Below are 26,281 nucleotides of genomic sequence, written 5' to 3'. Positions count from 1 at the left end.
GGTGGGGTAAGCAATTTCTGGAAGCCAATGTTGATATTTGAAATCACCAAAACAAACACGCCCCTATTTTGATAGCTCCACCCCACACATACGTCGCCAACGCAACCAGGCAACGATTAGTTCTGTGAAACAAAGCAAAACCAATGTTACACCTTGTCTACACTGGACGCGAGCGGCGTCAAAATAGGCTGTAGAAGTCATTATAATCAGTGATGCTGTCTACACTGGATGCTGCGCAGCGAGACAAATCTCAGACAGAAAACTGCTGCTGCATTATATTTATTACGTGCTGACACAAATTTCAAATGATTTTCAACAGTCGCTTTATCGCGTCCAGTGTAGGCAGACTTTAGCTGTTGTGGCTCGCTGCCTCCGGTGTAGACACGGTGTTACTCACTTATCCGGAAGAAACAAAGCAACCTCGGCATCCGATCGCAGGCCTTCTGCTCCTTGAGTTCTCATCAGTGCTGGAAGTCTGATCCGATATTTACACGGGTCCTACTTCTTGCCTTATCGCTCCTGAGATGTTTTCCTCTTTTGTTTTTTATCCGCCATCTCTATCTTTCTGTCGCTCGGCTCGGCTGTTCACTGAACGCTCTCTCCGCCATATCATGAGTAGACACGCCCCTTACTGCTGATTGGCTACAAGTTTGTTTTGGTACTCGGCCCTGACTCAGTTTTCTAAAGCGTTTAACTGTTTTAACCCCACCTTTAACAGTTTTTTTCTAAAGTATTGTTAGATGCCGGGTTTTCCTGTCGTAGCTATGCAAAGATTTGATTTCCAAAACAGTATCGAAATTATATCTTATGATTTGTAAATTTGTATTTTACTTCAAAACGATCTCAAAGTAAAAAGAGGTGCTAAAGTCTGATTTTGGCTGGCCTCTAAAATTAAATGTTTGTAATATTAATTCAAGTGATGAAGGATTTTGAAAGTCTGACAGTAATCACTGTTGAGCACTACTTGTAAGGTTAACCCTGCTTTAAATGTTTCAAAATGATTAACAGTTGAAAAAAAACATCATTAGAAATTTAGAAAAGTAATCAGGTACATTACTTTAATAAAGTAATTGTAATAGTTACACTACTTATTACATTTTAAATAGGGTAACTTGTAATCTGTAACCTATTACATTTGCAAAGCTTCCCAACACTGCATATTGTGAATATAAGATACACATCTAATAATTATTATGACTCTGAAGTATGTTTGTGAAATAAATGTCAAATTAATTTTTTAAACAAATTTATTTCTTTGAAAATCAATTTGCCATTGCAAACATGTAAAACATTACAAATAAAAACATAAATATGCCATATTACAAACCATTCAATAAAAGCCAGAGCAAATACATGTTTGAAGAACAAAGACACTAGACACTGTCAAGTTTCAAGGAGTGAACTGGCATTTCCATGAGAAGGGATACTTTGCATATAGTGTTTTAATAAATACAAAAATAGTACAGCAGTACACAAAATAATCTTATGAAAAAAAAATCAAACATCGTTTAGTGATGAATTATTATGTATTTAATTAAAGTGACCTTTAGAAGAACTACTGTTAACTTTCAAGACTCCAGTAATGTTAATTCACTTGATTAACTAATAATGTCCTACAAGACAATGCATTCATTACAGTTTATTGAAATCTAACAAAGGCAAATAGTGGCACATGGGAAGTTAAAAGAAACATAAAAATTGATTGCTTTATTGATGTTTTTGTAATGTTATATCGCCATCATTTGCTATACTTGAAGTCTATCACAAAGGAAATGTCCTTTGAAATTTGGATAGGTCTTTGTGTTCAAGGCCCTTGGCCCAGTTCTTTCAGATCTCATTCTGCTGCTGAAATCAGATAAGGCTTCCTGTATTTGCTTTGCTCTGTGCATTACCACCTTCTTTCCTCTGTTTACCGGCAGTCTTCTGTCTTCCAGATTCTGAAGCTCCTCCAAACCAGCATTAGAAAACAAATGATGAACCTCATCTGTATAGATATCGGGACATTCAGCATGAATAGGTGTATATACAAGCCAAAAACTGGATGGAATCCAAAAATAATATGCAAGGAGTTTAACAATATCTAAAAATCGTCTGAAAAGGTTCTATCTTTTGTGAAGAAATACACACAGGTTCCATCCTGGCGCGTATAGAAGTTTTCAGACAAACACTGACCTGCAGAAAGTGGTCATGCATGGTTATACAATCGATATGAATCGATCAATCTAGTTTCAGTATTAAAAGAATAGAATATTAGGTATAGGAATGGACTAAAGGATTCGAATAATAAAAATAATATATATATATATATATATAGTTTTCTGTAATGAGAGGCTTCAGTTAATATTTGCGGAAAGAAAACAAAAATAATGTGTCATACTGTATATTGATGGTATTGATGATTTGGACATCAGTTAAAACTGAATCCCTGTAATAATGAACTTTGTAAAAAATATTAATTATAATGCTAAATGATACCCAGTGTGAGTTAATTCACACTGGGTATCATTTGGGAAGTCGTGGGAAGTCGTGGCCTAATGGTTAGAGAGTCGGACTCGTAATCGAAAGGTTGCGAGTTCGAGTCCCCGGCCGGCAGGAATTGTAGGTGGGGGGAGGGAATGTCCAGCGCTCTCTCCACCCTCAATACCACGACTGAGGTGCCCTTGAGCAAGGCACCGAACCCCCAACTGCTCCCCGGGCGCTGCAGCATGGCTGCCCACTGCTCCGGGTGTGTGTTCACGGTGTGTGTGTGTGTGTGTGTGTGTGCATTTGTTCACTACTCACTGCTGTGTGTGTGCACTTGGATGGGTTAAACGCAGAGCACCAATTTCGAGTATGGGTCACCATACTTGACAATACGTCACGACTTAATTAAACACCATGCTGTAGCTGAAGAGGTACATGAGACAAGTCAAAATGCTAATGTAGCAATTCTGAGTGTGTATGTACTGTACACCTTTATACAATGTCATTTGTTGAAGGTGCATTTTAAATAGAATACACAAAGAAGGATCTCTGTATCTAGGTTTTCACAGCTGACATACAAACTAAATGAAAAGACTGCCCCAGAGCTTAAAGAATCCAGAGACAATCACCTTTTTTAAATCTTAGTTGTGACAGATCGTATCTGCCGTAGTCTTTGAACAGCATGATTCCACCCTGCTTCAGGAATCCAGCCTAACCCTTCACCACACCTTGAGCTATGCCGGAGGAAACCAGAAGGGTTAGAAGTGTTTTAAGCAGGTTAATCTTTTATTAATAACAGAGAGGTTATAAAGCTATCATGTGATGTCAGATGAGTTTGAATATAACAACAATTTATTCATATAATTTGTATGGACACATTTTTATGATATTTAACACAACTGAGATACAATTATACATTTTTGAATTAGTTTTAATTCGTATATTTTATTTGATTTTAGTTTTAGTCACAGTTTTAATCATTTTGTTGTGTTTTTATCATTTTTTTTATATTTTTATTAATTTTATTTCAGTTTTAGCTTTAGTTATTTTAATACATCAACTAAATGACGGTACTTTTTTAAGGTCATTTTTATATGTTATTTAATTTCAGTTAAAGTTTATTTTATTCAATTACCACCTTTTTAATGGTTCTAGTTTTTAGTTTTAACACTGATGCAGATGTTCATGCGAAAAACCTGGCAGTTCCCTGGCAATTATGTGTACTGTGTCCAGATTTTTTCAATAATGCCAGACATGTTCCCCATGAAATCTTGTTGAAGGCACTTCAGCCCATGGTTACTATCGGGGGACTGAACCTGTAAAAAAGTACACTGTACAAATAACTTAAACAAGGCCTCCAGATTCAATACTGAACATTTGATGTATAAAACTCTATGATTTATCTGTGAATCTGATGAGGAAACGTCAGTGGAAACATTAGTTCAACAAACAGAAGAGAGGCTAGAGACATTGTTAACTATGAGTACAAGTGCAGGCAATTTGAGCTTATTCAAAGGGTTCATGTTTGTACTTGTTTCACCTGGAAAAACAATATCATAAATACTCCAGAGCGGTGGTAACGTATGTAAACTGACCATCTCAAACACACAATTTTCCATAACACTGCTAAAGAGCCATTAAGATCATGTTTATGTTTGAGGATATCTTAGATAACTTCTGGAGCTACAATGCTGGCCATACTTCAGCCACTGAGTCTGAGAGAAATGAGTCCAAGAATTAACTTTGTGTTATATGAACTTCATCATGTTCAACATTTTTGGACTGGATTGATGTAAATATAAAAAATAATAATATTAAAAAAATAAGTGGTTTGAATGATCAAATAAAAGCATATTCATTCATTTAAAGCTATTAAATACATGTTGCAATAGGTAGATTTGAGTGAAGGACATAACATAAAGTTAAGCTGGAAGCGAGACAGCAGTAATGGACGCTGCGGATACTGGTCAAATAAACAGACAGGGCAAGTGTGTTACAGTGTTAACATAATTAATGTGTGTGTGAGAGTATATGACCTTTATTACCGTGCTGGGTGGATGGCAGAGAGCACAAAGACCACTAGAATAATGTCCAGACTCTCAGGGGGGAAGGGAAACGGGGACGTTGTGTCACAAATGTCCTGCACAAATGCATGACACACTGCAGGGTCATAGTCTAGATGCTCCTGCAAGGGGAAAACATGCACAACTGTCCTCATATGACTAGTTTTAGTGAAGCATGTTAGATTTTGCCTTCATGGAATTATACTGTGGACATTTTATCATGCGAATACAATTAACAAATGTTAGGAGTTCCATTCATTTTAATATGAAAGCAGAGGACACTTGGGAATGATAATGACATGCGAGTTGCTTTAGTTACATTTTGAATACACTAAATAAAATTACGTTTAGGGCGAAACCCACAATGAAATGCCCATGTCATATTTCAGCCCAGAATAAAAATAAATAAATGAATGAATGTATGAATAAATAAATAAACAAATCAAAATTAAGCCTATGGAAAAAATGTTATTCAAATTAAAACTAGTATGAATTAAATTCAGTACTAGCATAAAATATACAACAGTACTTCAAATTATATATATATATATATATATATATATATATATATATTAGTGCTGTCAAATCGCATCCAAAATAAAAGTTTTTGTTTACATAATATATGTGTGTGTACTGTGTATATTTGTTATGTATTGTGTATATATTTAAGAAAAATATGTTATATTTCTATGTTAAATATTCATTCAACTAGATATTTTTAGCAACGAGAAATGGTGTTAAATAAATGAAATGCTTGTTTTACCCAAAAAAAACAAAAAAAATTTAGATTCAATTTAATTTCCATAAATTACTCTTGATTTAGCACATCAGCAACATAATCAAAACTATAACAGGCCACTCAGTCATCTCAGGTCTTTTAAGCTTACATGGCTTCATATAACTGATTAAAAATACAGTACAACTGTAATATTGTGAAATATTATTACAACTGTTTTCTTTTGAACATATTTTAAAAAACTCCAAGACACTATTTGTATTATTATTATTAATATTGAAAAAAGTTGTACTGCTTATTATTTTTGAGATACTGTGAAATTAAAGAGAAAATGATTTAATTTTTTAAATTCTAAGTCTTCACTTTACTTTGATAAATTTGACAAATTGAAGCTGTCCTTGCTCAATTAATTTTTTATTTCTTATCTAAAATGCCTAAACTTTGGAATGGTAGTCTATATTAAAGGAGGCATGCAAATCATATGGTCCTGGATATCACAGAGACCCTGGGTGGGCTCTTTTGACTTGGACTTCTTCACTAAATGTTAAAATATTAGTACATGAGTACAGTTTTTAAAGCAGAATTAATTTTTTCTCAAAATCAAGCATACTGTATATTGATGGAATAGAAATGCTGCCATTGGCATGCTGTGGATGTCACTTCCCCCACTATTCAATATGTTCTGCTGTTGGCATTTGATGAAGGTCTCTGCATACCAAAAAGCATCAAGCACCAGGAGACAGAGCCAAACTCCCACACGACTGATCAGCCGTCATTAATATGAATGAAGAGGATATGTTGCCCTCCCAATCTTTATCCATTCTCAAAGGCTTTCACTAATGTAAATCTGGGATGTGTGTGGGCTCTGTTTGATGCAAAGGTGGCAGGTATAATTATGCACTGAGGAGCAGAGACACGTGACTGTCATTTACCTGGATGAGCTCAATAGCTCGAGATGAGAAGTCACAGCAGTATAGAAACGCCTTACTGCCCCTAGAAATACACAAATACACCTGCTTACTTGTTACTCCCAATAGGAGTTTCTATTACAACTTTCTGATTTTCATTTCCTTATCTCAGAATTTAATATGTATGGGGTAATATACAATCAGCCTCCGCTTTGTGTCCTGATCATTCTGTTACAGTCTGTTTTGCGAATGATAATGACCTGAACATTACTGACTGTACAATATCCTGTTTATTATACAAATATTTACCCAATACACCACCAGTCAAAAGTTTTTGAACAGTAAGCCTCTTCTGCTCAGCAAGACTGCATTGATTTGATGCAATGTACAACAAAAACAGTAAAATTCTGAAATATTTTTACTATTTAAAATAACTGTTTTCTATTTGAATATATTTTAAAATGTAATTTAGTCCTGTGATTTCAAAGCTGAATTTTTAGCATCATTATTCCTGTCACATGAAATCATTCTAATATTCTGATTTGCTGCTCAAAAATCTTTATTATTATTATTATGTTGAAAAGAGTATAATTTTTTCAGGTTCCTTTGATGAATAGAAAGTTCAGAGGAACAGCTTCTATCTGAAATAGAAATATTGTGTAACATTATAAATGTCTGTACTATCACGTTTGATCAATTTAAAGCATCCTTGCATTTAAAGAAGTTTCTATTTGGATCATGTAACACTGACGACTGGAGTAATGTTGCTGAAAGTACATTCAAATAGAAGACAATATTACTGTTTTTACTGTATTTTTGATCCCTTGGCAAGCAGGGATTTCTTTCAAAACATTTTTCTCAAATTGTACTGACCCCACACAATTTGAACAGTGTACTTTATGCTGCTTTTAGTCATTTGCTAGGGTAATTGATAGACAAACTTCTACATGCCTTCTTTTAGTAATAAAAATGAGATTTGTCTTCTGAGGAAACAACACTATGAAGACGACGCTCTTACCTGATGGTGCTGATGATGGGAAACACACTGGTACATCCACCACAGCCCACCTGCAAAAAAAATCAGTGCAAAATAGAATCCCAAACCTAAATTATTTAACACAGCACAAATGATTGTGGCAATAAATAAATTGTTTGTGAGTGACTGAATGGAGGCTGTAATACCTCTAGAATCCTGAAAGCAGCATGCTGTCCAGGGAATGCGTTCAGACTGGTTAATGTACTGGAAGCGCAGGGCTGCTGCTCTGAGCATGAGTCCACCCCACTGCCCTGCTCCTGTTCCGGGCTGCACATCCCTGCTGCGTCTGGAGGGAGAAGCTCTGGGAATTCAATCAAGGTTTTTGAAGAACTTCCTCTGGTGCATCTCATAAAATCGGTCCCAATACTTATGGCCTTCTCTGTCATATTTAGCTGATGGGAGAGAAAACAACAAGGCATCAAAACTAGAAAAAAAGCTGGCAAAGGTGGCATGTTTTGACACATAACTGAGAGTAGGGTTTTGAATCCTTACATTGCTCTTCTACAGGAATCGTCTCTTTAGAGTTCTCCTCTGCTTTTTGCCGGGCTTTCTCAGTCTCCTCCTCTGTCCACTGCACATGATCCCTGGAGCACAGCACAGGTTTATTTTATTTTATTTTTACTCACTGTTAGTGATGCGTCTCTATGAGCCGGCTCCTTTAAGTGAACAATGGGAGTTGTTTCCTGTCTGAGAGCTGATTTCGTCTTTTTTCTTCTTCTTCTTTCTTTACAATCCCAATTTCAAAAAAACATTTTGGACATTTTGTAAAATGCAATAAAAATCTAAAAGATTTTTTGTTGTTGTTTGTTTTTTTTATTTCTGTAAAGCTGTTGGAACAATGTCTATTGTAAAAAGCAACATGCATTAATAAATCTATTAATAAAACATTTTATTTGCCATGCATATAAATTTTAATTGTCTACGGCAAAAGGCTTGTTTATTTTTACCAAGCAATTGACATGAGCTTAAATCTATTTTTATTTTATTGTAGTTGACAAACAACTTTAAATAACCTAATAATGTTTCTTATAATAATGCACATTTTTCAACATCATTATTTTACAGTAAATTGTATGTATTGTAGATTTATACAGACAAATAAAAAAATATTCAGACACAAGATATTATTATTAATTTTAATATATTTATTTTTTATTAGTGGGTGCAGGACACTATAGTTCATTTATGTAAGTGAGGATAGCAAAATAAAGTTAACTGTGAAATATTATACCCAAAAATTCTTCATACAGAGTATTACCAGTAAAATGAATGCAAATTTGGGACTAAAAAATATTCAGACACTTTGACCTGACCATGTTTTGCTTAAGTGTGTTTTCTTTAACTGCTAATGTGACCTTTTTACTCAACAGACTGAACAAAATTAAGCATTGCTTGGTAATTGGTTGACCTAAATTGGTATTATCTAATTGTGTATTTAAATTTAACAGCTGACAGCTATTCAACCGAATTCATTGCATACCTTTCTATCAAAGTTATCTGATATTATCAAGATGAATTTGTTCTGACATAATTCTTGTCATATTTTATTTTCATTTTCTAAACTATAGCAAATAAACTGTGATAATGTGAGAAATGTTGAAGGTGTCTGAATAAATTTTGGTTTGACTGTATATAATTTCTTGCTAATCAACTTTTCGTTTCTATTTTTTCCCCCTGTCCGCTTAAAATAGCCTGCAATATAATATATAATTATACAATATATTTCACGTTTTCCAACGAATCAATGATCTGTACCACATGTTATGCTGGAAGATGTGATCAGGGTTGGAGAGGATTCTTCCTCCACTGCACAGGTGATCTTCCTCCTCCACTGCACAGCCTGCGGGGAATGCAGCTCACAGCACAGACAATCAGCCTCAAGAAGCCCCTCATCTCTCCACACTCATCTGAGAACGTCAGTTAGTCATTATGATCATTACAAAAACAGTTAACACAACACTACATACTACTGTGAGGTACTGAACCATAGATATATCTATGTCTATGTATTGAACTACATATCCCAGCCGGAAACAGCGACCGCGCGCCTTCAGATGACGCACACCCGGAAGTTTTTGTAAACATGTGAGCAGCAAAGTATATCAAAGCAAGCATAAAAATTACTACTAGAGGGAGACAATTGTAAGATTATCATGCGAATATATTTTATGGTTTTAACACGTTTTGAAAATGCTTGATATGATGTTTTATGTAAACAATGGAAATGTTAGCAGTTAGCTTAATAGCAAATATTTGCAGTTTTACTCTTATTATAATTAAACACACGTTTAATTATAATAAGAGCCAGATGAATTAATGTATCTGCTTATATTTTACTTATGTAAGTCATAACGCAGATGTTATATCCAGTATATTCGTTAATGTTAACTGTTGTGGTTTGGATAACACTAACGTTAATATGAACTTGAGCGACGCTAAAATGATTGCACAGTCTGCATAGAGTTGACTTCACCCAGCACTTACTTGGGTGTTATTTCCGAAGATTATTCCGCTTAGTTTTGTGTTAGTCTGTATGTTTTATGTGAATGGCGCGAGAAGTTTCTTCCCCTATGTGCGCGCTCCCGTCTCCATGTGCGTGCACGCGCACCAGTAAAAACAGCTGTGATCTCCTGGCTTCAAGATCGAGTGGATCCTGCGCCAATGACACTGGCAGATTATTGGGAGCAAATCTTAAAATCCTGAGAAACATCATTCTCCAAGTAAGTATTGCAATAATAATTTTAATCAATAATCAATCATTTTGACCCATGCTGTTGGCTATTGCTACAAATATACCCGTGCTACTTATGACTGGTTTTGTGGTCCAGAGTCACATTTATGTCATGACTTTATAGGATGGTGCAGAATTCACAAAGGTTTGGAGCAAGACTTCCAAGTCCCTCATCGCCTATGAAAGTGGACGGATATACTTTGATAATTACAGGTGTTGTTACAGCAGGTAAACTATATAATCTGATATTACATTAAGACTGGTAGATATTTTTAGAAATTGGTAACACTTTACAATAAGATTTCATTAGTTAACATGAACTAAATATGTGCAATACTTCTACAGCATTTATTAATCTTGGTCAATGTTTGCATTTACTAATAAATATTTTAAGTTCAAAAGTTGTCTTTTAACATCAGTTAATGCGCTGTGAACTGAACATTAACAAAGGTTATTAAATTCTGGAAAAGTATACTGTTCATTGTTTGTTCATGTTAGTTAATACATTAAATAACGTTATCAAATTACACCTTATTGTAAAGTGTTAATGATCATTTTGGGTGATGCTACAGTATGACATCTATTAATGTGGTTCACATTTCTTAAAAATCACAGCCTTTTGCCTGAGCCAGAGCAGCTGTATGAGCTTCCCAAAGCTCCCAAAACGGAGAAGATTGAAGATGCTTTATTATGCCAGTGTCCTCTAGTGAGTTTGATCAGCTGCTGCACATCATTCACATTTGCATATGGAAAATAAATTTCCCTTTTAACTTCATATGTATCTGATATTTTTGCAGGACAAAGTTCTGCCAAATGCTTCAGACCAGAAATCATGTCTGCTGGTCCTGACAGCTCATAACTGGTTATATCGACTCTCAGCTGACACAGGAAAAACACTAGAGCGGGTCTACCTCTCCTCGCATTTCAAATTCAGGTTATCTATCTGTCTATCTGTCTGTCTGTCTAGATTTAACTGTAGTAACAAAATGAAGTAGTGGTAATAACTTTAATGATAACAAGCAGCATTTTGTGTCATGTTATATTTTCGACAAAAGCAGTAATCTCATCAACGTATCTGAACTGACTTTTGACAAATTGTATGCTGGGATGAGTTTTTGTCATACTAATATGAGTTTGTTAACAGATCTTTAGGTTGGGACTCCTCACAGGAGACATTTTATGTCAAATCCGTCCAGAGCAAACAGACGACTCTGGAACGACAGGTCAGAGTTTACTGGGGCCTGGGGCTTATGGCAAAATTTGTGTCATTTTTGCCATTTTCAGTGGTTGTAATTTAACAAACTCCTCCTAGAGATTTATTCAGATAAACACCAACGTTGGTCAGTGTAATCTAAAGGCCTTTGCGATGTTAAATAAATTTTTTAAATTCTCATTCCAATACATCTGTGGCGGCCTGACAAATTTCGATGTTTCACCATGAAAAAGGAAGTTGCTATAACTCAGACATACAATATCCAATCTGCCCCAAACTTCACGTTTGATAAGAGTCCTGGCCTGAACACATCTCTCTCTCTTCCTTCGGCGTGCTCCCTTTATCAGGGGTCGCCACAGCGGAGTGATCCGCACAACTGATTTGGCACGTTTTACGCCAGATGCCCTTCCAGCCGCAACCCAGCCCTGAGAGTGCACTAACTCTTGCAACCCCAGTACTGGGACACACTCTCACTGGCCTCAACAGGAAATATCTTGTTTTACACTAACTTAAACATGCAATGTCCAATCTGCACCAAACTTCATATGTTTAGTAAAAGTACTGGCCTAAAGACATCTAAAGGCCAATATTCAGTTATAATTATAGCGCCACCTGTTGGCAATAGGATACGTCATGCTTTATACTAACTCAAACATACTATGCTCAATCTGCACCAAACTTCATATGTTTGATAAAAATGCTTTCCTGAAGACATCTACATGCCAATATCCAGTTATAGTCATAGCACCACCAGCTGGGAGCAGGAAGTTTGGCACATATAAATGAATTTGACATATTCCTTATATATTTACCACTTTAAATGCATATTGATCACCATTTGCTGTTTTACTAAAGCCACCAGGTGATGGTGAGCCCGGGTGTGAGGGCCCTTTCATCGCTGCTTGCAGCTTTAATATCTGCATTCTACTTGCACCATATGCTTCGGATAAAAGCATCTGCAAAATGACTAAATGTAAATATGCAGTTGGGTCTCTCTCACTGATGATCAAATCAAGGCTTTTAATTGATTTTCGTTTTTACAAAGCTATGGACTCTTTAAATATTTTTGAAAGAATACCGCAGAACGTTTCTCACTGGATGAGTTTCGGCGGACCGATTATACTGGAGCACCAACTAGCGTTCAGACAAAAACAAACCACAGTGAACATGGACAAAGAAGCTGATGAGACCGCTTTGGTTGGCCCTGTGGATGGGAAATTTAAAAATCCATATGAAAAAACTTACTTCTCACTGTTCTCAGGTCAAATATTTATATGTGATTAATTTCGATTAATTAATTACAAAGCCTCTAATTAATTAGATTTTTTTTTTAATCGAGTCCCGGCCCTAGTTCTGTTATTGAAAATGAACTCCATTTTTCACTCTTTTTATAAAAGGTTTTAAAATTTGTGAAAAATTGATTTTATGTGAGTCACTTTTTTGTTAAATAAAGATGCTTGAAAATAATAAGAAAAACAAATCTCTCTCTCTTTCTCTCTCAGGCTGGTGTTGATAATAACATCCTCATGCGTGTGGCCGTTTTCCAAGTCTTTCCACTGGAGCTTGTAGGAATGCTGGAGATAAATAAAAAAGTAATATCTGTATTACCACATTCAAATACATCTGTTTTTTTATTGAAAGGTTGAGCATTGTTAGTTGAATGAATCCGTCTAAGTGGCCTGTGTTATGTTCAGGTGTTTGGTAAGACTGCTGTGGATGTGCTGCTGTCACAGGGAGTGTTAGCCGTATCACACAGCTCAAAACACGTCAAACTTTACAGTTTGGAGTACATTGTTAATAAGGTAATGGAAGCGTTATTGTTTTTTATGATTATTTGATTTATTGGTATGTTGTTCGGTAATTATATCATATGTGTTCTTTTCACTTCAGTTTAGAAATGAGGAGTTGGCTTTGGGACAGCAGCAGGAGCTGAAAGGAATTGTGGGAGAAGCTCCATATGGTATTCCGGTCAACATTCACATTCATGGTGGGTGTCTGGTATCTTATACACAGTTAAAAAAGAAAGAAAACACTAAAACTGTAGTAACCTCCACTCTTTGTAAAATAAAGCTGAACATATCAAGTATCAAACCTTAAATGGGTGATTTCTGTTAATGCAAAATATAATTTCGTATCTCTTTCTTTAGAATTTAAAGTGAAATATTCTTGACAGGTTTGTGAGATTCACCCAAATGTTTAAAAATGTGACATTTAAAATCACAATCTGTTTGTAACGTCCGTTTCATACCGCAAGCGTGAGTTGCAACTAAAGTGAGCAGCGCATACTGGCAGCGTTTGTCCCGCGAACCAGAACCGCGGCGTTTACTGCAATACAGACGAGTATCGTCATTCTGTAATATTTTCCAGCGTTCTCCTCCGAACACTGTGTTCCATGTGCGTTGATGCATGATATGGCCAGCATACTCTGTGATGCAACCGTGTCCCCCCCTCTGTCCCAAACAAATATGTAAATAACATATATATATATATAGGTAGTTTACACGATAAACTTGAGCCAAGTTTTCAAGATGTATACGAAAAAATTGCCGACCCTGTCAGGAAAAAATATGTCTGACCCTTCGCACATTTTGTATGAGGAATATTAATTTTTGCCATCTAACAGAAGGCTTAGAGTTGGATTAGAGTAGGCTATGTTATATAAATCTTTGGTATATCAGTCTGTAAAATTAATAAATCAGAATTGGGGTTCAAATAGACCTAGGAAGGAAAAGAATAGAAAGGACTCACTATTCAAATGCACTGTAGCCGTGTGTTTATGTATATACGGTTGTTTTTTGTATTAAGGTGCGTCTATAGTATTGTTTGTTTAGTAATTATCGATGTGAATTGATATGAGACACACGCTGTGAGATCCAAGAAATTTTTGAAAGAATTCCAACAATAAAGTGTAATTGGATTGAATAATTGAATTGAAAAAGTAATATTAAAGCTAACAAATGCCTCTAATTTTATTAGTTTAACAGACCTTTGAAGTTTGGGCAATAACTCGTGGAAGTGATGTGTTTTTGTGCATTTTATTTTTTCATATGGTGACTGTGAAACACGAAACACATCACTTAAGCTACATGATTTTATGGTGAAATTTGTTATTTTTAATGTTAATCGGGTCAATTTTGATCAAGAACAATGCACTGTGACTTCAGCGTAAGCGGCAGTCCAAGGTCATAACATGAGCCTAAAAACTCATTTTCCTACCTTAGTTTTCCTGTAGTTCATGATTACAAACACTATATGATACATCTTAAAATCTTTGTACAAAACCGAGCCTGTAAAAACATCACTTTAGGTGACCTTTATCTATGGAATATAATTGTAGGTCAAGTTACAGGTTACTATTTTTGGCTATTCCAGTGACTTCTAAATTCTGCTTGAATATCCAATTATTTCCCTACTTTTTTCATTAGTCACCTCAGTGTGTACTATGAACCCTTGCTGAAGAAAGCTGCAGGCAGGTGTAGAGATGAAATGTGTAATTGATGGTGAAAAACTGACAATGGTTAGTGCAACAGTGCTATATTGTTTCCACTTTCTATTTTGTTACTCTTGTTAAGAGCAATAGAGAAGATTACGAAGAAAAACACATACAATTTGCAATACATTTTATCCATACACACTTGTGTAAGACAAATTAACTTCCCAAAAACTATTCATCTTTGAACAATGTCAAAATATATGTGCATGATGTGCTTCCTAATATTTACACTTTCTAAAGGGAATCAGTTGAAGAATGGCTTACTTGTAATTGACTCTTTATGAGTAAGTTAAGAAAAAAATAAAAAACAATTACACATTACCTTCAAGTATGAGAAGATTTTGTAGAGTGCTTCTGAATTTATGTTTCGGTGTTGTGTAGATGGTGTGACAGTTACAGAAAAAAACGTAATGTTTTCATGTCAGTTGTCAATACTTCTCTCTACAGAGTGTCCTCCCGTATTGTTTGAGATGTCATACTTTGAGAACGGGGTTCAGATCGGAGGTCATCCCTGGCACTACATCTACACCCCCAACCACAAGAGACACATTGGAACCCATCATATCTGCTCTATAACAGACGGGGCACTGGTGAATACTCTCATTCCTGCAGATATTCTTTGGAAAATCAGTCCTACAAAAAAAGCCAAGCTGCAATATATTTAGAGTGTTGACATGCAGTGAGAATTAATTTGTGTCTGTTACCTGCCTGTTGCATTTTAGTTAAAATTCTTATCTATTGTGGTAGATATAATATTAAACTCTCGAGGCGAGGCTAGACAAATGATATTAGGTTTATCTCTTATGTTGCTTATAAAATTATTACACAGTAAATCGATGAATGTTTTGAGACTTTGGTACTAAAATAACCATTGGTGCTATACTTATCTTCAATAATTGACATAAGTGGCATTTAATTAAAGTTTTTCTTGGTTATATCATTGCAGAAAACCATTATCACGCAGCTCTGTATATAAACTTGGGTGTGAATTATATTCAACTTTATATGTGTACATACAGTACACTCACATAAAGAGATATATACTATATAGCAAATATCAGCTGCCCGATTTTTTTATTTTATTTTTATTTTTTTATTGCAAAATGTGACTATATTATCACCCAGCTCTATATATGAAGTTGGATATGCAAGTATGTCTAATCAAGTAATCTGTCATCTGTACATCAGGCTAAGAACGGCGTCCAGGACATGAAATGTGACTCTCTGGAAGCAGACTGGATTTTTTTTCACCCAGATGATTCGGGTCGAATTGTACATGCTGGGCCCAGCACAATAAAGTGAGCATAATACTTATTATATATGGCTAAAGACAAAGCGGCACATTGAATAGTTTTATATAACTGGAGACTTATTATAAACAATGTCCTTGAACAAGGATAAATAAGTGCATGAGAAACCATGACCAGTATTGTTTTTAGTTATGTACCATAGAAACCATGTAGATAAACGACCAATTTTTCAATTTTCTCTTTTACAGTGTTCTGAAGATTATGGCTGAAACAGGATGTGACTGGAAGTATGAGATATTCACGGACTTCTCCATCACCGCTGCTCGTGACAATAGAGTAAACGTTGTCTATGGGTTCATTATCAGCTGTAATAACAATGGGATATTATAGAAATATCAATACTACAACTTTTTCATTTTTAAACTCAGCAGAAATACCAGCTGAGATGTATTACTACAAGAACATTATTGCATAGGAGGGTGGTTTGTAAGCAGTTGTTCTTCTTTCCTACAGGCCCCTCAGGTGATTGTGACGTCTTCTGGCCGGGCAGTGAAAAGGAGATTCCAGTTGTTAGACGATGACCCTGCGCAGGAGGTACAGCAAATCACGGTTCTTCAATAGTTCTTTGTTAGAAAGTTGGTGCAAACAAGATCCCTATTCTTATCAGGAACTGCTGATCTTTTTTTAAAGCACCAGAGCATATTTGGAATTCTAAAGAACTTAATGAGTTTTTTGTGGCACTCAAAGGAATAGTTCACCCAAAAATGAAAACATTTACTCACCCTAATATCGTTCCAAACTGATAGGCTAAAGGCCCACCTTAAGAAAAAATGTGCTATTCGCTGCGCCTAAAATGTATAATTGCAGAAAAAAATATATGTTGTATTGAACATTAATGGAGAAACAGATTTTGTGTGAAAATAAATCATTCAAGTTGTTTATTTTGTTTAAAATCTTATAAATGTATGAGGTGGCATGAGGGGCCTTTTACCCCACATCTCAGACAAGCTACTTACTCAATATCACGTTCATTATCACAGGCGATTCATCTGCGATTATGAGCGCGAAATGCGTAGCTTGTCAGAGAACTACCCTCTGTGTATTAAATGCCGCTGTGTATTACTGAATGCACGTGATGAAGATTTATTATTAATCACAGAACCGGCTTTACTGATGAGATACGCATGACAATCGCATGCAATATATAGTGCAGCCCTACCGTGAGCCTCAAACACCATTGTTTCCTCCTCCTTATGTAAATCTCTTGCAAGCAAAAGACCACTGAAAAATAGGCGAATCCGAACATAACACCGACTGTGACGTTACAGTCGGGATCACTAATAGTTACGCCCCTAACATTTGCATATACCCGCCCATGTTCTAGGCCAGCCGCCAGCCGAACCTGCACAGCCGAATCATCAGAAGTTCTGATGAGGTGTTATGAGGAAACAACAGCGAAAATGGCAGATCATGGAAATAAATGTTATGTTCCACTCTGTGCAGGGGATGTGATGTGCAGGGATGGGTTGGTGTCTGTATTCAGAAAGGCATGGAAAACAAATAACGCGTTCTAATGAAATAACGCGAGCCATTTAAGGGACATGGTTAGCTTCTTGTTAGGGGTTGCTTGTTACATTACAGTATAAGATTTCACTTACCATATAAACAGAGTAAGGAGAGATGACTGAGGATGATGGCGAATGATTTACAGATCCCGAGCACCACTGACTAGCATTTGATCTTGTAAAATGTGTGGTAAGTAGTGCCGCTGTAGTTTACACAGAGCATGTGCGATCGCAAATCTCGAAAGTGAAAGTAAAAAGCGATCTTGCAGTTTCAATGAACCCGCATATTAATAGTGGCTCCCTGATGCCCGCATTTTATATATAGTATAATTACCTAATGATATAACTGCGAGAGAAAGTATTGAAATATATAATTTCCCTGTTTTTCCTTCCTGCTGTGTGAGCTACTGAAATGAGCAGCACTGTGAAACAGCCAATCAGAGCTTAACATTGAGCCACACTGTGAAACAGCCAATCAGAGCTTAACATTGAGCCACACTGTGAAACAGCCAATCAGAGCAGAGCTCAACGTTATTATTCATGACCCTTCCAAATAAGGTAATAACATACCATTTCATTCTAGGCACAAATCCTAGGGTTGTAGATGGACATGTAAAACCCTTTCTGGAGAATTTTTGTAGATATCAGAGAACAATTTAAAATATCGTATCAATGCATTCTATGGCACCTTTAATCCTTCTTGATCAGTGTATCCTATGCTTTCACTATATGAACATGTCTTTTGTTCCACAGGTTAGAAGGTTTTGATAATTTTTTTGGTTATATAGTTGCAGAAATCTAAACTATTAGGCAGCTTTATATATAAAGTTGGGTGTATATTATATTCAACTTTATTCTTATGCATACAGTGCACTTACATAAAGTGAAATACTATTTAGCAAATTTCAACTGCCTCGCTATATTATCTCCCAGCTCTTTATATGAAGCTTGATATGTAGTATGTCCAACGTTACCTGCATGCATACAATATAGGAACATGATGGTGAGTAAATGATGACAAAATGTTAATTTTTACCTGAACTATCACTGTTCTTATGTGGCAAACTCTTTAATTTTTAAATAATGTAGTGGAATAATGCATAGAATCAAACACAGAGGTGGCTGATTGAGTCTGTTATGTTTTATACTGTGACGTTTACATGTAGTAACTTGACGGTCTTATCTAGACATTCAGAATGGTGAAGTATGAAGATGAACTTGATCTGTTGGCTGTGGTAGACATCACTCACGCTGAAGATGAAGGACAGGCCCATCTACAGCTACATGACAATAAGACGGGGGTTTTAATGAAGAGAGTTCCTCTAAAAGAGCCATGGGATGTGGTATGACATTTAAACGAATGCCTCTGTTTTTAGATATCATTCTCTCTATCTGTCATAACCCAACACCAACTGTGCTTTGTTTTCCAGACCTACAGTCACGAGATTTACTTTGATAGAGACACGATTATTCACACTGTCCAGGAGAAAAATAACTCATTCTGCTGCCATGTTTATAAAATGAAGAGACGAGCTTCAGATGAACCATGAGCACATTTCATATTCCTGTATGTGATGATTGCCAATGAACTATAGTGCGTTTCTCAAAAACAAAACAAAACATATCATTCGATTTTTCAATGTGAATTTTTGAGATATTTGTTTGTAAATAGATGGATCTTTCACACTGTCATTTGGATTGAAAAATAACGAGCCTGGACAAACACATATGTTGATGGAATTTAACTTGAAAGAATTTTCTATTTAGTCATTTTATTTTATTTACTCATAACTTTACTAATAAAGACTAGTTTGTGACAAATACTCTCTTGTCATAGTTGTGAAACTAGTGATGTTGCATAAGTTTAATGTGGTTGGTTACAAAATTGTGTTGGAATAAAAAAAAGGAAAAGAAAGAAGTCTCTGTCCCAAAACCTAGTGAGCTGCCTACCTAGACAGCATTATGGGGCATCATAAGTGTAAACTTAAAAAACACTGGCCCGGTTTCACAAACAGGGCTTAGACTAAGCCAGGATTAGGCCATAGTTTAATTAGGACATTTAAGTAACTTTTATAAACATGCTTAGAAAAAAACATTACTGGGGTACATCTTGAGACAAAACAAAGGCACTGATATATTTTAAGATCAGTCAGTGCAAGTTTATTTCAGTTGAAATAGCTCAGACTTACATTTTAGTCTAGGACTAGGTTTAAGCCTTGTCTGCGAAACCGGGGGACTGTGTCCACAAAATATTAAGTGTTACTAAGCATTATAAGCTTCACATAGCATTTTGGGTATCGATCATACTTGAGGTTAGTGAGCTGCCTATCTAGACAGAATTTGTGGACATCATAAATTTATAACGAAGTTCAAAACCTGGACAGTATTGCTGGCCATCATCTATACCTAAGGTCAAAATCTAGAGTGCCTCCTACCTAGATTGCATTTTTGGGTGCATTTTTACTCCCAGCTGCCCAGATAGGCTGAATACTAGGGTTTAAGACAGCGCCTCTTGTTTGGGTGAGAAAGTGCAAAAGTGACCCAGCCCCCTTCCGACGTGTCTTGTGTAGTTGTTCTGCTGTTGTCAGAGGAGTTTACAGCAGACTGCGAGGATGGAGAACTACAAGCAGTTTCTCATTTTCTTCATTCTGGCGTTGGCGCTCGGGATTGTGTCGATCGCGTTCGCATTAACTTGGGTTTTGCGTTACAGAGAGGGGCTCGGCTGGGACGGAGGATCCGCTGAGTTTAACTGGCACCCGCTGTTAATGGTGATCGGGTTTATTTTTCTTCAGGGAATCGGTGAGGATCTTGAATGTTCACATTTCATTCAGCAACCAGACGTTTCGCATTCCTGAGTCTTTAATCACTAACAGCTCACGGGACTAACTTACCGAAACTCAGACTTTTCGGACACCGTTTGAGTTAAAGATGGTGGCTGTGTATCAAACCTGCTGAGCTGCCTACCTAGACAGCAGTGACATAACAATAATTATAGCCTTTGATTTTAATACATTTAAAAAGATCTTTTACCACCCGTTGGTTTTTAACCAACACGTGTATTTATTTTGGCCATCGGTCTCAGGTTTTATTTAATTATTATTAAATAATTAATCTAGATTGTGAAGCCCATGTGTTTTTTATTTTATTTAATATTTTTTTCTTCAGCAATTGTAGTGTACAGGCTGCCATGGACCTGGAGGTGCAGCAAGCAGATGATGAAGCTTATCCACGCAGGGCTGAATCTTCTGGCCTTCATCTTGGCTGTCATTTCTGTGGTGGCTGTGTTTGATTTCCACAATGCAAAGAACATTCCCAATATGTACAGTCTGCACAGCTGGATTGGCCTGGCTGCTGTCATACTCTACCCAGCACAGGTAAGCTTTCAGAGACACAGGTGGATCTACCGGGGTGGCACGGGTTGGCAACTGCCACCTCAGAATTATCACAGAATAAAATATAAATGCAAGCAGTGTTTCATGTGTTACTTTTCAATAAAGTAACTAACAAATAGTTTTTACATTTGTTCGTGAATCAGATACTGTTTCTCGGTTTATTCAGAAGTCCTCTGAGAAATCTAATCCCTTCCGGATATGTCTGAGATTCATCCCGTAATTGTTTGGTGATCCGATTCTCCAACCGCTCGCTCCACTTTAATCATGGATATAGGCCTTTCTGCCATATCGGATGAAACCATAACATGAAATCAATAAGAAGAAGCCAATCACGAAAACTAATAGCAGAGTTAGGCAAGAATCTTGTATTGCAGTTTTCTTGATTGTAAACATAATATAACTGATTTTAGTTTATTTTCCCAAACCATCTGTTCTCAAAACAAAGACACATTTCTCAAAACATTTAACAATGAGTAAGTTAAACATTAGGTAGCAAAACTGATGACACCAATCAGAATCTCTGCATCCTAACAACAGAGAGGAAAGAACTGAATGAATAATATACATGGGTTTTATACCCTACTTACACATTCAGTATAATTACAGTACAGTACCAGAACATTAGATGATGGAAAATTCACTATTCTAAACTGTTCAAATGTGTGACTGTCAAATTTTATTTGTAACCATTTTTTATGTGTACTACATGTTTGCAGAACTGAGAAATGACTGCCTAGAGATAGTCTTGTGTCAGGAGACCAAGAAACTGCTATAGGCTAGTACTGTATACTGTAATGAAATTTGAGCAAATGTGCAGAGGATGCTGAATTTACTTTATTTTTTACTGTACTCTATTGTGGTGCATACTAAGTTCATATACAATTCTTTGGTATTTGAACTTTTCTAGTGTTTTTCATCCACTGCGAGATTACGTTACAGTAGTAAAATGAAAACGATCTGTTCCCAAAAGTTCATTGCTGAATTATAATTTTTTTTTAATATCTGTAATTTAATTTGTTGCATACTGTAATAGACATTGAGCTGCAAAAATAATTCCTGAATCCTAATAAGAGTTTTTTGTTAAGTGTTATTGATCTCATGAGTGTTTCCTGGGCAGGAAGGGCATCTGTGGATTTGAATTGTGTGTAAGCATTTAAGAATACCTGTAATAACTAGATAAATTTGTCTTTCAAACTTTTCTATGCTGGCTTGTCTTAAAGTCTTGTTTAAGAAACACAGATAGTTTGGTCAGTTAGATGTTAAACCTCCCAAACCTGACAATATCTATTCAGTTTATGTGTGACACCTGTGGCCGAATATATGTGCCTCGAGGATTGGCCTCTATTCTCATTGTAGGACACATCAGCAGCAGCTGTGACGAGATCTGTCGCGTTGACAGCTCAGACCAAGAGTTGGTTGCTAGGATATTCTGGGTGGTTGCTAGGCTCTTGCTATGCAGTTGCTGGGGTGTTGCACGACTATTGATAGTGTTTTCTGGGTGATTACGGATATTCCCACCTCTGGCAATAACAGCAAATCAAACATTGTTTTCAAACCTGATCCAGTTTCAGTGTTTAATATTATTGTATTTCTTTCTAATGTTAGGAAATTCAAAAGTGTTATTCTTAAACTTGTTCTTAAACTTGCGCTAAAACTTGATTTATACCATCTACGTAGCCTATGTAATATTAACAGAACGCATGTATTTTTTTATGAAACGAGCTCAGAAACATTTATAACCTGTTGAAGTTTTTTATATTGTGTATTGACTTGGTGCCATGATGATGGATATTGAAATGTTATGTATTTTTAATTTTAAACGGTATAGATGATTACTTAATGGGAAGTATTTGTGAACACAACTGTGCATGTCAGACAATACATCCCCAAAAACTGTGGCTTGCTTTGGTGTTGCCACCCCTCATAGATCCCATGCCACCCTAAAAATAATTTTCTAGATCCGCCCCTGCACAGACACACTACATCTGCCACTTCCTCCAAAGGGAGCCATTATCCTACTCTTTTGCCATATTCAGCACACTTGCATCACAATAAGTCTAGACCATTTTCCACTCTCTTTCTGACTAGCAAAAGGTAATACATGCTGTTTTTGTTACAGTGTCTTTGAGATTTCAGTTTTTAAATATATCCATCCATATTGCATGTATGCATATAAACTGCTGTTCAAACGTTTGGGATCGGTAAGGTTTATTAAAGGCGTTTGTTATGCTCATCAATGCTGCATTATTATTTAATCAAAAATACAGAAAGAACCGTAATCTTGTGAAAATATTATTACAATTTAAAATGTTTTTTTTTTTTTTTTTTATATATACTGTAAAATCCACCACATTTATTCAAAATATAAATCTTATCTAATAATATAAGTATTTACCATCACATTTTTATTAATTTAACACATCCTTGCTGAAAAAAATTATAATAATTTCTTTACAAAAGAAAAAAAATACTGACTTTGAATTATTTGAACGGTATGTATATTATTACAAACGTTTTTTTTTTGTTTTTTTAAATAAATGCTGTTCTTTTTTTTTCATTTATTCATCAAAGAATCCTGAAAAAAGTATCTCAAGTTCCAAACAAAATATAAAGCAGCAAAAATTGTTTCCAAAATTGAATATACTGGTAAATCAGCATATTATAATGATTTCTGAAAGATCATGTGACTGGAGTAATGATGCTGAATCAGCTAGGAATAAATTTTGTTTTAAAGTATATTAAAATAGTAAACCATTATTTTAAATTGCAATAATATTTCATAATATTACATTTTTTTTCTGTATTATTAATCAATTAACTTTGAGCATAAGAAACTTCTTTAAAAACATATATATATATATATATATATATACTTTTTTTTTATTATTAAAATTTGTTACATTTATGTTAGAGCCCTTCAGGTGTGATGTGTTGTTCTCTCTCATTATTTATTAGATAGTTATGGGCATTGCCGTCTATCTGATTCCTGCAACTCCAGTGTATGTGCGTGCTGCTCTTATGCCTGTACACGTCTACAGTGGCCTGTTCATCTTCACCAGTGGAATAGCCGCAGCTCTCATGGGCATCACAGAGAAACTCATATTTAGTCTGTAAGTACAGCTTCAGACAACACAAACCATACAAATGCACAGAGTCCTGGACATGTAATCAGTTTCTGTCATGTGCGCTTTGAAAGTCAAAGCAGATTTGCACTTAGTAGAGGAGATTCTTAATGTTGTTTCTAATGTCTTACAGTAAGAGCCCTGCTTATAAAGACTCTCCACCGGAAGCTGTGTTGGTAAATGTTCTTGGGTTGCTCATTGTTGCATTTGGTGGTCTTGTTCTCTGGATTGCTACTCGCCCCTCTTGGAAGAGGCCAAAAGAAGAAATCGCACAAACCATGAGCAATAACAGCTCAAGCCCAGAGGGCATGAAAGTGGGCACTGCCATGACCTCAAGAACCGACCAAGAATCCAGCCTCGAGACACGCAGACGCAACGGAAAAGCAGAAGAATCTGGATAAACAAAGAGTTTTGAAACAAGTTTATGAATTTTAGTTCATTTCATCTCAAAGAAAACAGAAGCATCATTCCAAACTATTTGTTTATTTTGAAAGTTATTCAGAATAACTTCACACTAGGTATTGCTTAGGTATGTCAATGCTGAAATTTCTGCTGTCATGGAAGTCTTTGAAGGGCATTTTAAACTGACCGCTGTATTTGCGCTGCATTATCTCTGCTGTCATTAAGGACATATAGATGTGTGTACCGTCCCTCCTTGCTGTTTTTTTAAAATATATATATATTTTAAAGTATTTGCACTATTACAACATTTAACACTGTAAGTTCAGTTATATTATACTGCATTATTACAGTCATAAAGTGTTTATATTACTCCTAATTAATCAGTTTGTTCATTGTAAATACAAGATTGTATTTGAAATGTTTTCATTTTTGTTATGATAGCAATATGCTATTGGGGAAATAAAAACAAGTAAAACTTATAACATTTTGTATGTGTTGGAACATATCAAAACCAAGATTTGTCTTGTATTTTATATTACCAAAATTATTTCATTTGACGGATGATTTTTGTATGAAATGCTCAAAATCATTAAGTATTTTAGCATATTTGTGGATTTTTTTTCTTATGAAATGGTAATGTTAGGGTAACTTCATACAATAAAACAATTGTTGTGTTCCTAATTTAGAACGCCAAAAGAATGGTTGGATGATTAAGTAAATATGTACAAAACATGCAGAGGTTTTATTGTATTGTTGTGTTTACTGTTGTGTAAACTCTGGTTTTTCATATTGGACATCCCCCCCCCCCGAACGGGGCGTTTTGCTAATGTCCTCTTCTGTCCGCTTAAAGCCTAGGCGGAAATGCAGCGACTATCAAACATGAAGTAACTTTATTAGCTAACTTTATGACAAATCCTTAAATGACAGTCCTGTGGTATATAGTGTTATTTTGTTGATACGTAGTTATCAAAATAAAAAGTATTACATCAAACGGGGCGATAGGAGAAGGGAGGATCAATGTTAAACCAAAGATTGTTTGTGTGTGTATTACTTCATGTTTAATAGGCCTATATATTATATATATATAATGTATATATAGTAGTGCTGTGTGTACGGTGTATATTTATTATGTATATATAAATACAAATACAGTATATATTTTGAAAATATTCGTGACACTGAAGACTGGAGTAATGGATGAAGAAAATTTAACTTTGCATCACATGAATAAATTATATTTTACAGTATATATAAAAAAGAAAAAAACAACTATTTTAAATTGTAATATTTTACAAGATTAATGTTCTTTCTGTATGTTTGATTAAATAAAAATGCAGCCTTGATGTGCATAACAAACGTCTTTAAAAAAACCTTAAATGTACATATTTATATTACTATAATTTAATATATAATATACAGAGGGTACGGAAAGTATTCAGACCCCCTTAAATTTTTCACTCTGTTATATTGCAGCCATTTGCTAAAATCTTTTGTTTTTTTTCCTCAATGTACACACAGCACCCCATATTGACAGAAAAACACAGAATTGTTGACATTTTTGCAGATTTATTGAAAAAGAAAAACTGAAATAATCACATGGTCCTAAGTATTCAGACCCTTTGCTCAGTATTTAGTAGAAGCACCCTTTTGATCTAATACAGCCACGAGTCTTTTTGGGAAAGATGCAACAAGTTTTTCACACCTGTATTTGGGGATCCTCTGCCATTCCTCCTTGCAGATCCTCTCCAGTTCTGTCAGGTTGGATGGTAAACGTTGGTGGACAGCCATTTTTAGGTCTCTCCAGAGATGCTCAATTGGGGTTAAGTCAGGTCTCTGGCTGGGCCATTCAAGAACAGTCACGGAGTTGTTGTGAAGCCACTCCTTCGTTATTTTAGCTGTGTGCTTAG

The 26,281-nt window shown here is 35.6% G+C and overlaps 2 protein-coding genes and 1 pseudogene across 3 annotated transcripts; 2 read left to right on the top strand and 1 right to left on the bottom strand.

The window, feature by feature from the left end:
• Window positions 1–1,834: 1,834 nt before the first annotated feature.
• Window positions 1,835–9,777, bottom strand: LOC306876386 (tRNA N(3)-cytidine methyltransferase METTL2-like; annotated as a pseudogene). Its single transcript has 10 exons — window positions 9,691–9,777; window positions 8,962–9,113; window positions 7,699–7,790; window positions 7,353–7,598; window positions 7,189–7,238; window positions 6,195–6,255; window positions 4,509–4,648; window positions 3,093–3,197; window positions 2,107–2,172; window positions 1,835–1,984 (listed from the first exon to the last, which is right to left on the bottom strand). The product of its transcript is annotated as a tRNA N(3)-cytidine methyltransferase METTL2-like (transcript).
• LOC306876248 (DDB1- and CUL4-associated factor 17) lies at window positions 9,253–19,352 on the top strand. Its single transcript, XM_079427264.1, has 14 exons — window positions 9,253–9,926; window positions 10,062–10,165; window positions 10,553–10,643; window positions 10,735–10,871; window positions 11,082–11,160; window positions 12,653–12,742; window positions 12,845–12,952; window positions 13,041–13,137; window positions 15,091–15,233; window positions 15,832–15,941; window positions 16,142–16,229; window positions 16,407–16,487; window positions 18,646–18,801; window positions 18,889–19,352. The coding sequence occupies exons 1-14, from the start codon at window positions 9,753–9,755 to the stop codon at window positions 19,006–19,008; spliced, it is 1,578 nt and encodes a 525-aa protein (XP_079283390.1). The 5' UTR covers window positions 9,253–9,752; the 3' UTR covers window positions 19,009–19,352.
• Window positions 19,353–20,004: 652 nt separating this feature from the next.
• LOC306875905 (plasma membrane ascorbate-dependent reductase CYBRD1) lies at window positions 20,005–25,395 on the top strand. Its single transcript, XM_079426706.1, has 4 exons — window positions 20,005–20,257; window positions 20,624–20,832; window positions 23,806–23,960; window positions 24,106–25,395. Exons 1-4 carry the CDS (start codon window positions 20,071–20,073, stop codon window positions 24,371–24,373), a joined length of 819 nt encoding a protein of 272 aa, XP_079282832.1. The 5' UTR covers window positions 20,005–20,070; the 3' UTR covers window positions 24,374–25,395.
• Window positions 25,396–26,281: the final 886 nt, after the last annotated feature.

The sequence above is a fragment of the Barbus barbus genome, assembly GCF_936440315.1.
Source record: "Barbus barbus genome assembly, chromosome: 10".
In the NCBI taxonomy this organism is placed as follows: domain Eukaryota; kingdom Metazoa; phylum Chordata; class Actinopteri; order Cypriniformes; family Cyprinidae; genus Barbus; species Barbus barbus.
Note: the sequence above shows the minus strand (reverse complement) of the source record. Positions and strands in the feature narration are given on the sequence as shown.

Excerpts from the sequence above, each read along its gene's own strand:
- LOC306875905 (XM_079426706.1), top strand. The coding sequence starts at position 20,071 with ATGGAGAACTACAAGCAGTTTCTCATTTTCTTCATTCTGGCGTTGGCG. Across the intron at positions 20,258-20,623 it reads TATTTTTCTTCAGGGAATCG|CAATTGTAGTGTACAGGCTG; the intron begins GTGAGGATCTTG and ends TTTTTTCTTCAG. Across the intron at positions 23,961-24,105 it reads GAGAAACTCATATTTAGTCT|TAAGAGCCCTGCTTATAAAG; the intron begins GTAAGTACAGCT and ends AATGTCTTACAG.
- LOC306876248 (XM_079427264.1), top strand. The coding sequence starts at position 9,753 with ATGGCGCGAGAAGTTTCTTCCCCTATGTGCGCGCTCCCGTCTCCATGT. Across the intron at positions 12,743-12,844 it reads TGCTGGAGATAAATAAAAAA|GTGTTTGGTAAGACTGCTGT; the intron begins GTAATATCTGTA and ends TGTTATGTTCAG. Across the intron at positions 13,138-15,090 it reads GGTCAACATTCACATTCATG|AGTGTCCTCCCGTATTGTTT; the intron begins GTGGGTGTCTGG and ends TTCTCTCTACAG.